General features: G+C 36.8%; 1 protein-coding gene across 2 annotated transcripts in view; it reads right to left on the bottom strand.

The window, feature by feature from the left end:
* The window catches only part of LOC115213479 (2-phosphoxylose phosphatase 1), a 149170-nt gene extending 139976 nt beyond the window's left edge, over positions 1-9194 (bottom strand). The window contains exon 1 of one of the 2 annotated variants that reach the window (XM_036503655.1): positions 5170-9194. Coding sequence is in view for 1 of the 2 variants with exons in the window: in XM_029782471.2 (XP_029638331.1) it covers positions 5170-5299 (130 nt within the window). In the remaining variant the exon portion in view is untranslated. The remainder of the gene's footprint in view (positions 1-5169) is intronic. The other variant, XM_029782471.2, reaches the window with a different exon arrangement.
* Positions 9195-12773: the final 3579 nt, after the last annotated feature.

Below are 12773 nucleotides of genomic sequence, written 5' to 3'. Positions count from 1 at the left end.
CTCAAAGTGAACTTTGGTTAAGAAGAAATATCACCTTGCAAATGACAGGAGTAAACTGTTATTCGACTGGAATCTGCCGGAACACATGGCAACAGAATAGGTGCATTAAATTATTGAGCAGGAATCTGAGCAAGACATGATCTACTTAAAATGTTTGAAGAAAAGAGAATTAGATATTAACGATCCTACGGCAAGTTGAGAGCAGATCAAAGCGCGAGAAAAAGAAGAGATAGAATGCTGTAATCTTTGGAATTATCTTGTTCCTGAATGCTATTATAGCAGAACAGGTAAGGGCAAATAAGATAGATAGATAGACACAGTGGTGTCCTTTGTAGTCACTTCCAGCTGTATGGCCCGATCGCATTGAAATTTGCTTTCACTGAGGTCAAAAGATAAATGCAACAGATGATCAAAGATAGATAACAGAGATAAAAGACAATAGTTGAATATATTGTTCAATGTATGCATAAATTTGGCCGCAGAAATTTGAAGAGCCGCCATTCGTTCGAAATGGTGACTTTACCATATTGGCCTAAAAGTCGGCTAATCAACCGAATAGCAAGTGTAAAGAATCGAATTTTATTTTTGAGATATTTCAGTCAATCTGAACATTAATCAGAAACGGGAGGGAAATTAATTTTAATGCATGGCGTGTGTGAAAAGTTGGGGAGGCAGCACATACGAGGATTATACATGGTGGCCCAAAAATATGTTTACTGTTATCACAAAGTCACTTTAAATTTCTTTTAAAACATCTTATTACAATTAAATTCTCTTACAAACTGAAGAGGGAGCTTGACAAAATTAACTAAATTAGCATAGAATAATGGTTTCATATTTTCTTCTTATAATTAAGTTCTACAGTGTTAAAATATATGAGCAGGAGTGGCTGAGTGGTAAGTAACTTGCTTACCAACCAGATGGTTCTGGGTTCATTCCCACTGCGTGGCACTTTGGGCAAGTGTCTTCTACTACTATAGCCTCGGGCAGATCAAAGATTTGTGAGTGGATTTGGTAGACGGAAACTGAAAGAAGCTCATCATATATAATTATATATATATATGTATATATGTATGTATGTATGTGTTTGCGTGTCTGTATTTGTCCACCCAACATCGCTTGACAACCGATGGAGGTGTGTTTGCGTTCTCGTAACTTAGCGGTTCGGCAAACGAGAACAATAGAATAAGTACTAGGCTTACAAGGAATAAGTCCTGGGGTAAATTTGCTCGACTAAAAGGCGGTGCTCCAGCATGGCCGCAATCAAATGACTGAAACAAGTAAAAGAGTAAAAGAGATATGAATGCGAAAGAGATAGTTGACTAACTGTAAACCTTGTTTTGGACCACTCTGCATAAGAAGAAGCAAATTAGTTTCCAATTTCAACTGATGCTTAAAACTGAATTATATAACTCGAGGCACAACCAAAGTTCTTCAGAGCTATAGAAATAAGTCAAAGTCGGTAGGACAAGAATGGATCCTTATCTGTCTTAAAATGTGTCAGTAATGAAGCTAAACTAAATTGCTTATGAGATGCTGGTTGGTGAGCCTAAGTGTTATTCAACAAAAAACATACAAATGTATCAGCAGTCAGTTAGAGGAGTTGATAACCAGGAAACTAATCACAGCTCAACTTGAAAGCTTATAATCAATATTTCACTGGCACAATTGTTAGAGTGACGAACAGAATGTCCTGCAGTATTTAGTTATGGCTCTTTATGCTTCGACTTCAAATCCCTTCGAAGTTAACTTTGTCTTTCATCTCTCTGCAGTAGATAAAATAAAGTACCAGTGAAAAACTCGGATCAATATATTCCACTGATCCTGCCCTCTCGAACATTGTTGGCTTTGTGGTTATTTACAATTAAGAACAGGCGAAATAAAGCGTCGGGAGAGTTTGGAATATCTACCATGTTAATCCTCAATGTACCGTTTCTTGATTGGCACGAGGTAAATTATTCCTTACTGGGACGCCCCATTTAGTATAGTTTATACGCTGTCATTTAACAAAAGTAGTTTTTTTCTCTGCCGTTCTTTCTATGAATTGCCCTTGTGAGGTTTACCTGTTACCGTTTTCTGTTAACTGATAATGCAATTTTGGGGAAAATTACATCACGAGAACCTTTTCTGGAGTGCTATATGGTTCACTGGTAGATTGCTAGAAAGTTAATGTGTCGGAAAAATGCCTACCGGAAATTTTTTCAGCTCTTAACAAATTGTCTTCCAAAACCTGTTGTGATAAACTTTGCTTTTCAACCCTTCAGGGTCTATAAAATAAAAAGGACCAATCAAAAAGTGAGGTCGGTAATATCGGCCCCTTAAGTGCTCACTCAAAATTACTGACCTCGAGCCTAAATACAAATACCATTGTACGGTGTCGAAATGGCAGAATCGTTTGAGCGCTGAAGAAAAAAAAAATCTTTCTGTCCTGACTTCGACTTCACATCCTGCTGAGATTAACCTTCAAATACATCACTACAGAGTCTGTTAAGTACAAATCATGTACTTGAAACAATGGTATCAGCTAAACCCCAACCTCAATCAGAAACCATTACTATTATCAGAACCAGTATTCTTAATATCAATATTGGTTGGAAATTTTGGCACAAGGCCAGTAATTTCAGAGAAGGTAGAGCGATTAGATTGGTCCCAGTGCTCAGCTAGAACATAATTCATCGATCAGAAAGAATAAAATGCGAAGTCGACCTCAGCAAAAATTGAACTCAGATCGTAAAGACGAGCGAAATACCACTAACCATTTTGACCGCTGTGTTAACGATTCTGCTAGTTCACCGCCTTAATAACATCATTAATACTGAGTTCAGGAACTAGCAGTGTAGCGGAGAAAGTGTGTCAGTTATATAGTTGCGTCACGTTCTGAGTGCAAGACACCGACAGGATAATCTTTGTACTTCTTTGCTGCGGTGTCCATAGAGCAATCACTCATTGGCATCGATTCAACAGATTTTGATTTGTACAGTCATGCAAAGGGTCGTCTGCGATAGGTGGGTTGGTGCCTGGTGATGCGAGCTATTGATGGTACTTTAATTGTTTAGGCCGAGATGAAATTCCACTGGACTAAAGTGGTCAGGAGAAAAATACTGAATACAATGATTAAAGGTGTTGTGTTTCGTGTAAAATGTGGTGGAAGTGTAATCAATTAGTGTGAAGTGTAGAATAGAGGTGATTGAGATGCGCTGGTCGTAATAAGAGTTAGTTCAAAGGAGCAGAAACCAATACAAGAGTAGAAATGCAAAGAGAAGAGATAGTACAGTTATAGTGAGTGTCTTCATGTCAGTCAGTTGGTCAATAATTAGTTGCTTTATTGTGCCACTTCCAAGAGCCGTGTGTTTACAATAGGAATCATCGCACACACGAAGAAAGTTAGCGTGCTTACGATCTACGAACGAGATTTGAACGCGTGGGTATGACATGCTACAATATATTGTGAATATTGTCAGGCTGTTTTACTTCAGTGCTCCTTTAATCAAATTATTTTCTATACCCTAAAATAGAGAACAAAATGCAAAGGTGTCACTCTTTCTATTCGTTCGTTAGCATGCTCTGCCGTTCGACACTTTTAGCTTCATTTCTGAAGACCGTTGCTGCTGAAAAACATAGCACATGTGCTTTTGAAAATAACAGAATACACACATGTACGCATGAGCACACTTACACGCACATAGTTTACATGATTATTATATATATATATATATATATACAGAGAAAGAGAGAGAGAGAGAGAGAGAGAGAGAGAGAGAGTGAGAAAGAGATGTGTGAGTATACATATATACGTGTGGTGGGATGAGGGCCAGAGACGGCGAGAGAAAGGAAATGAAAATAGTTATGTCAAGGTTCAATGTTTGGATTTCGTTTCATGTTTCTTATTAAACAAAAGCAACAATTAGCAGTACAGATTTTCGAAACCCCGAACTAATATAAACGTTATTTACTTTAGTAGCAAAGTGCAGAGTGTAGAAACAGTGTTCATCCAACTTTGGTTACAGAATAAGCTGTTATAGAATAGGAAGAGACGCATAATAGTAGCGACACACACGTGTGTGGTGTTTACTTGGTTCGTGTGAACGTCTCAACCGTTCGATATAATTTACAAAGAAAATAATGGACTCATCACGAGAATAAATAAAGGTTATATAATTGGCATACTTAATCAGTTTATAAAAGTGTGATTAATACTTCCATTATCACTTCAAAACAATCACTCGATCCCCAGAGATTAAATTTTTCTGTTAAATTATGAAGCTGTAAGTTTATGCAAACCCTATGGCCGGTGTGTGTGTGTGTGTGTAAGTGTGCATATATACACACACACACATATATATATTATATATATATATATACATAGAGAGAGAGAGAGAGTCAATGAATAAAACAAATGGATGTGCTTCGAAATCGATCCCTCATCTCTGAGCATTAAACAACAGTCTCTTATTCCAAATTAATTATCATTGTATTCTATCAATAACATTCATATATCGTTTTCACTCACAAGTACGCTTTAACATGCATATACACACACACACACACTAACACACACACACACGCATACACATATATCCGTCTCAAATTCACCCTGTATTTAGTAGTAATAGGAATAAGTTGACAGCTTTAATAGTTAGGTATAGAGGTATACATATACAATTACTTATATGTTTTTGATATATAAAAGGTATTGATCGATAAAAAAATAAATAAAACTGCAATGTATAGACAATACAGTTTCGAGACGCGTAACTATAGCTCTCACACAAGCACACACAGACATACGTTCGTGCATGCATGCACATATATATATATATATGTATATATATATATAGAGAGACACATTTGGTCTTTTTGTCTGGTTGTAATAACGAGGAAAATATTATTCATTGCAGAATTTAACAAAACAGCGATGAGTCACGAGAAACGTGACAATATTTATATGTATAGCTTCAATTGTATACGATAATTTTGTCCATAATACATTCCCAATATATCTGTGTACATATATGTGTTTTTGTATGGAAAGCTTGTCACAATAAAACTACAGACACGAAATACTAAGAAAATAATAGACAAAATAATTCAAAAGCATATATATAAATAAATATAGTTTTCAGAAATTTTTTTTTTTTTTTTTTTTTTTTGGTAAATTCAAATACTTACAGATGGCCCCGAGTGCCAACATCCATAGTCCAAGACAGGAAAGTACAGGACAGCGCCGCACATGAATAGGTCTCATTCCACAGCAACCCTCGGGCGGTAGGAACACCCCTCCGCACGCCAGTCGGCACATATAGCAGGCAGCTCCACGCTCCACGTCGGTGCCGGCTTCACTTCCAAGAAAACTCTAGTGCCCAATACACCAGAAAATATCGGTAACTCCTTGGCTAGCCACGCTGCCAACTCATGAATATTTTTCATATGTTTTCCTTCTTGTGTGTTTTCTTATATATGTACATATACTTTATAAATAACAATTATTTTAAACTTCCATTTCTGTTTCAAATCCTATCTTTTCACTTTTTCCTCGACGGTCTGCCACACCACGAACTCAATAATTTTTTACATTATATCTTTTGATAGGATATTCGTAGCATTTGTGCACATGTGTGTGTAATGTGTATATATTTCTGTATATATGTAAATAAATGGATTGTATGTTTATAGGATAGAGAGACAAAGTGAGATCGATAACAAGATTACTAACGGATAAAGACACGAATATACGCTACGGAAGAACAAGACTGATTTTATGTAAGTGTGTTTGTGTATGTATGTGTTTTATATATACATATATATATGTATATATGTTGGAAGCAAATAACAAATTTAATCTGTTTAATTAAGATCGTATTTTTAATAAACAATTAAACGCCCTGGAAATAAAGATGCGATGAGTCCGTACATAAAAAAAGTTGGGTAGAAAAATATATCTTTCCAGGTTAGCTTCTCGTCAAAATATACTTATGTGTACTTAGGAATATGCAACCACTCTAACTATAATTGGATATATTAATCCTAAATCAATAGTGTGTAGTGTGTGTGTGTATTTGTGTGCATATATATATATATATATGGTTATGTGTGTTTGTATCAATGGGTTTATGAATAAATGTATTCAAATGTGAATGTTTTAACAATATCTAATATTAATCTATTGAGCAACATATAAATAAAAACAGTAACTAAAAAAGAACTTGTTTAGACAAACCAAGAACAAAAAATTATAAAGGTCGTGAATCCGTTGTTAGTATTAACATTTACCCCTTATTTGTAATACTATTTGGTAAACTTTAACTATATGTGGGCTTCACAGACACGTTTGTGATATTTGTTTCATATTGTTTTTAGAAGAAGCCACGATTATACCGGCTGTTAACCGTGCGATAAATTCCATAATGATAATAATTGTATCGAGGGCATCACGTTGTGGAGAGTAAGGGTGGTGGTGATGGTAGTGGTGTTGTTTGAGTTGTTAGTGCTGATTGGTTCTCGTTGTGCTGATGATGGTGATGTTAGTGGTGGTGGAGGTGGTAGAAAAGAAGTGGTAGTAGTTAGTAAAGCGAGAGAATGTGTGTGTATATGACTGCTGTTGCTCTTGTTATTAATAATATAAGTGGAACGAATGAGAGTTTTGTTTGTTGTTCATATTTGCGGTTTTTTTTACTGATGACAAACCACATAAAGTTTTATTACAGTTGTTGCAGCTTACATAGCGATTTGTTGTCTGTAGCAGTTGATATCTTTGTAGTAGTTCGTTAGCCTCTGGTCAGCCCTGATCGAGCAGAGCCATGATCAAAGATAATCCAGTCGTGACCATTCCATCTCGTTTTCGTCAGACACTGGTGAACAGGACTCTGTGTATATATATATATGTGTGTGTGTGTGCTTGAAACCTTAGGGGGCAATTCGTGTCTAAGGGTGTAAATTCAGCTGTTATTTCCAGTAAGTCGGACCACCACAGAGACGATTCGCTGGTACCCGTTACCTTTGTTGATGTTACTCGTTACGGTAACCATGAAAGGAGCGAGAAAATGAATGAGAGAAAAATACAGTGAAAAAGGAAGGTGTAAGAGAAACAGACAGATAGACGGTTAGTTAGGCTGGGTGAGAGAGAATGAGTGAGAGAGAGAGGGAGGTAAGAGGAGTGGTGAGAGGAGGATTGAATAACTAAACGTTACACACGAGATAAGGTGCGAGTGGGTGCACAAGGAAAGAAAGGGGATTACACACCTACTTCTGCTAGTAATAAGTATTCATTTGGACGAATTTGTCATATCTGTTGGTGTTGTTGCTCTCCTTACCCTTGTGTTAGAAGTAATATGTAAGTAGCTGTGCAGTTGTAGCATTTAATAATGATTGCAGTGTTATTCAGAGTTCCTGTTGTCGTTTAGCCTGGAGTCAACTCTTGGTGGAACTCACTTACGACGAGTAGCATTGTTTCCAATCGAAAAAAAAAAGCCTGTATATATTTATAATTATAATTACTATTACTTTTGCTTTCAATTTTCAGCCAGTTTATTATTATATCCAGGACTTCAATATATTATCATTTACCATTTCGTTTTTTTTTTGTTATGTAGTTTGTAAAAGGTTTGGCTGCTCCTTCTAGCGACTGAGTAGGGACTCAGTTGTTGCACTCGTGAATAACCAAAAAGTGTGTTTATATTTGTTTTGCTTTCTCTTATTTCTCTCCTTTCCTCGCTTTTCTGCACGACTAGGCAATCACTATCGAGTCTAAAGCTCCGATGCACGCACGCATAGGCATCTCCAACTAAGACGGATACTGAAGTGGCTGCGAACGACTGAAAAGATGAGCTTGTTTTATGTTACCGTCTGCACACATCCCTATTCATGCAGCACATATATATATATATGTGTATATATATATATATTGTGCGTGTATGTGTGGTCTTCAGCCTTTCTTTCTCGCTCACTTAACGACTTGTTTTTATATACATACATACACATAAATACATTCAAACTTGTGTCTATTCATATATGTACAGTTTAAAACATTCCACGCATCAGGGAATTTGCCTGACTTAAAAGATTCCTATTGCATGTCCTATATAGACGAATAGAAAATAATAATAATAATAATAATAATCTAAAAAAAGAAACAGCCGAAAGACAGACGCCTAAATGAGCAGGAAATATGAAATAGTTGGAACGATAGACATACAAATTAAGCGATTGAAAGATAGCTAAAAGAATATGCTTAATTAGCAATCAACGTCTCTCTCTTTCTCTCTCTCTCGGGATATGTCTGTGTGTGCGCGCTTGTATATATATATATGCGTGTATGTGTGTGTGTGTTATCGTTCTGTGTTAAGCGTGTATATGTCTTAAGCGGGTGTGTATGAATAAATTGTGTTTGCATTAGATATTTTCATAAATATCGTGAGTGTTGGTAATGGCATTTCAATTATTGTTGTTGCTCTTTTTAGCTCCAAGGCAGCCCTTAAATGTGCATAGTTATGTGGAAACGCACATAGACCAAAAAAAGGAAAAAAACACCTTAGCAAAGAAGACGTCTTCTTACAGGTATCTACCGTTACATTATCCAACGTGTTCGTTTCTCTCCTCGGGTAGTGGAATGCGATTCGTGGGAGATTTGGTTCCTATATCTAGCAAGTGGACCAGCATTGTAAAGGCTCCATCATAGGGTGTTTCCGTTTGGCGTATGAAATTCCAATCTCTATACAATTTTTTTTTTTCGTTTGCTTTCTTCTTCTATTTCTATTTTCTATATGCCTGCGCCTCGTATTTCGTATTTCTTTCTTCCTTCCATCAGCTCTTTTGCATCAGAAACATTCCAAGCATTTTTTCGCATGCGAAAAAAAAAAGATCAACAAATAATAATAATAATTATAATAATGATAGTAATAATAATACTAATGACAATATTGAAAGAAAAACTAACGAAATATTAAAATAAATTATCAAATAATAAATAATAAAAATAATAAAAACACTACCGAGGCCCTCCTTAACCCGGCGCTCGGTTGTATTAGCAGCACTGCCTACAGTAACGGTAATAGTAATAGCAGTGGTAGTAATAGAAGTAGTAGTAGTAGTATTTGTTGTTGTTTTTCAGAGTAATGGGCAGCGTAGTAGCTGCTAAGTTGTAGTTGACGCAGCAGTAATAGTAACAACGGGTGTATTGATGTTGATGATAGTAGTAGTAGTATTGGTGGTGGTGGTAGTAGTAGTAGTGGTGGTGGTGGTGGTGGTAGTAGTGGTAGTAGTTCTCGCAATGTCAGCAGTGGCAGCGATAGTACATACAGATCAGAGTCGACCTTGTATCGCGTTTCATGTAGGAATACGTGCTAAATGTTTTACGCTTGTTACAAGTGTATGATGTTGTTATTGTTATCACCGTCTTCTATTGTTATCATTTAACCCCGGGTCAGTCGTGATAGAATTGAACTACAATGAATGACATTCCATTTGTGAACATCTCGCCTATTGAAATAGATTTCTTTGTTGTGTTGTTTTTGTTTTTGTTGGTATTCTTTTAATTATATTATCTACGGACTCCTTCTTCGATTAATACAATAGGATATAAGTTAGAATGGATTTGGCTGTTACTTTCAGGAAGTCAAACGACCACATGTTCGGAAATACCATTTGCATCTGCATTTCATAATTATTGCGGATATTAGTTGTATTCTTTGTATTGTTATTTTTATTGTTATTGCAAATAGAGTTGATTAGCAACTCTACTTTAGACTGATTAAGCAGATGTAGGATTTCAGCGCTCCAGACATGACCCTCGCATATTCGATTCAGCCAATGTATCTAGGATTATGCATTTCATCAAATGTGTGTACACATAGATATTTTTTAATTGTAAGTTGCATTGCAAAAAAAAGGGAACCAGACACACGTCCAGCATTTTCGTCCTCATAATTTTCATCAGCTCCATCATCATCACCATCACCATAATCATCATCATCATCATCACCATCATCATCACCATCACCATCATCACCATAATCATCATCATCATCATCACCATCATCATCACCATCATCATCATAATAATTATCATAATCACCATCATCATCATCATCACCATCATCATTATCATCATCTCCGTCATCGTCATTAACATCATCTCGTAATCATCAACACCATCATCATCTTTACCACCACTACTATCATCATCATCGTCGTCGTCATTTGCCGTTATCATCAGCAACAAACAAACTGTCCCTGTCGTTGGCGACATTACTATCAATAGAGCGCCGCTTCATTCGTCACCGACATCATCATCATCATCATAAATAACCATCGTCATCATCATCATCAGTCGCAGCATCATGTGTCATTGTTGACATTCAGAGCGATGTAATAACATTTATTTTCGTGCAACATTGCATCGTGCATTTTCATAATGTTTTGAAACGGTGCCCGCGCGACATATAACGAAATAGCAGCGGCAGCAGCAACTGCAGAAATGGTGGTGGTGGCGGCGGTGGCAGCGAGAATGGTGTTGGTCGTGGTAGTACAAGTCGGGCAGCCTTCAATTGTAAACTAATCCCATGTAAATGTAATGTAATGTGTGTCTGTATATCTGTCTGTCTGTATGTATGTGTGTCTGCAAACACACATACACACGCATACATCCACGTTGTCCTATTGTGCCATTGTTCCTGTACACTGCTGATGTTGTTAGTGAGTTCAGCCACAGGTCAGCCATAGCTTCAGCACACCTTATCTTGCAATGGTATTTCTCTCCTAGACCACTGCATTCCAGTTAGAGATAACAAACTTAATTCTCCAATGTATTATTTTTACTTGCTAAAACGCAAAGGGTTTTACTTGACTGAAAATTCTGATCCTGTTTCTAATTATTTATAAAAGCAGACAGTCTTATCTCTTAATTTGTTAACAGTTTTCACCCCCTATATGTATGAATATATAGAAGAATGTGTGTGTATTGAAGGCGGCGAGCTAGCAGAAACGTTAGCACGCCGGGCGAAATGCGTAGCTGTATTTCGTCTGCCGTTATGTTCTGAGTTCAAATTCCGTCGAAGTCGAGTTTGCCTTTCATCCTTTCGGGGTCGATTAAATAAGTACCAGTTACGCACTGGAGTCGATGTAATCTACTTAATCCGCTTGTCTGTCCTTGTTTGTCCCCTCTATGTTTAGCCCCTTGCGGGTAGTAAAGAAATAGGTATTTCGTCTGCCGCTACGTTCTGAGTTCGAATTCCGTCGAAGTCGACTTTGCCTTTCATCCATTCGGGGTCGATAAATTAAGTACCAATTACGCACTGGATTCGATGTAATCGACTTAATCCCTTTGTCTGTCCTTGTTTGTCCCCTCTATGTTTAGCCCCTTGTGAGCAATAAAGAAATAAGAAGCATGTGTGCGTCAGTGTATGAAAAAATGCGTGTGTTTGTGTGTGTGTGAGTCAATATATTTAAAGAAACGATGTGAGAAATTACATCAAATTCATTGGTAGGGGCAAACGCGACTGTGTGATGAGGCGCAAAATGCAGTTGAGTGATAAGAAACTTGGTTCCAAACCGTATGGTTCCAAATTCGCTCCCACTGCACAGCACCTTGTGAATGGATTTCGTAGATGCAACCTGAAAGAAACCTATCATATAATGTATGTGTGTGTGCGTGTGTGTCTCTGTGTGTCTTTGTGCCTGTCTTTGTTCTCCACAAGCACTTGTCAACCAATGTTGCTGTGTTTACGTTCCTGCAAAATAGCATTTCGGCAAAAATAACGACAGAATATGCACCGGGCTTAAAAATGAAGTACTGTGGGCAATAAATTTGACAAGAAATCCCTCAAGGCTTTGCCCCAGCATGGCCGTAATCAAATGACTGACACAAGTAAAAAGATGCAAAATTTTCTGCTATAAATTTCTGCTGTAAATTACACATAAGTATTTATGCATCTCATAATAGTTACTTTGGAGCATAATTCCTGTTTCCTTGCCATGATTTTATTTTCCTATTTACACTCTCTACTCACCTAACGCTTTATCGTGAAGCATATATATATATTGAGGTCTAATGAGTTCTAATCCCAACCTAAATCCATGCGCGCGCGCGCACACACATACGTGTGCGTGCTTTTGTGTTTAAGAATCTAGATTTGCATCCACATTGTTTCAGGTTAAGCCCAATTATGGGGAACATTAGAGATGTGTTCTGTACTATAGCACTGGGCCGACCAATGCCACCTGAGAAACGGAAACCATGTGGAAGCACGTCGTAAATGTGTGTGTGTGTGTGTGGTGTATGTATGCGTGTATTCGGAGTTAAAATTCATACCGATTTTAACGAGGATATATGCATGCCATCAGTACCAGAATATGCGACAATAAATGTGTTTATATATATATATATATATATATATATATATATATATATATATATATATATACCACAAAATGAATGTGTATAAGTAGGTAAACATCGGAAGTTGTACATTTTTTTCTGTGAAACATCCCTTTGTAAACGTATTGTGTTAAATAAGAAAAATAAATATAATTTAGTGCTAGACATACGAAATGAGAGATAAGTATTTCGCCGTTATTGCGGCTTATCATTACCACTTACTCGTGTCACTTCCGAAGCAAAAATCTAGTCTGAAGTACGCTACAGACAGTGTGTAAACTATTCATTGATTTGCAAAGGTATCGCAAAAACAAACGAAATTCGAATTATGCAATGGAAGCAGTTTTATTTGTTAAATTTCTATTGATAGTTGAGTATGTTTAAAGAGAAAAACTGTGATTTT

The sequence above is a fragment of the Octopus sinensis genome, linkage group LG6 (genome assembly GCF_006345805.1).
Source record: "Octopus sinensis linkage group LG6, ASM634580v1, whole genome shotgun sequence".
Lineage (NCBI taxonomy): Eukaryota > Metazoa > Mollusca > Cephalopoda > Octopoda > Octopodidae > Octopus > Octopus sinensis.
This window is presented reverse-complemented; position numbering and strand designations above follow the sequence as displayed.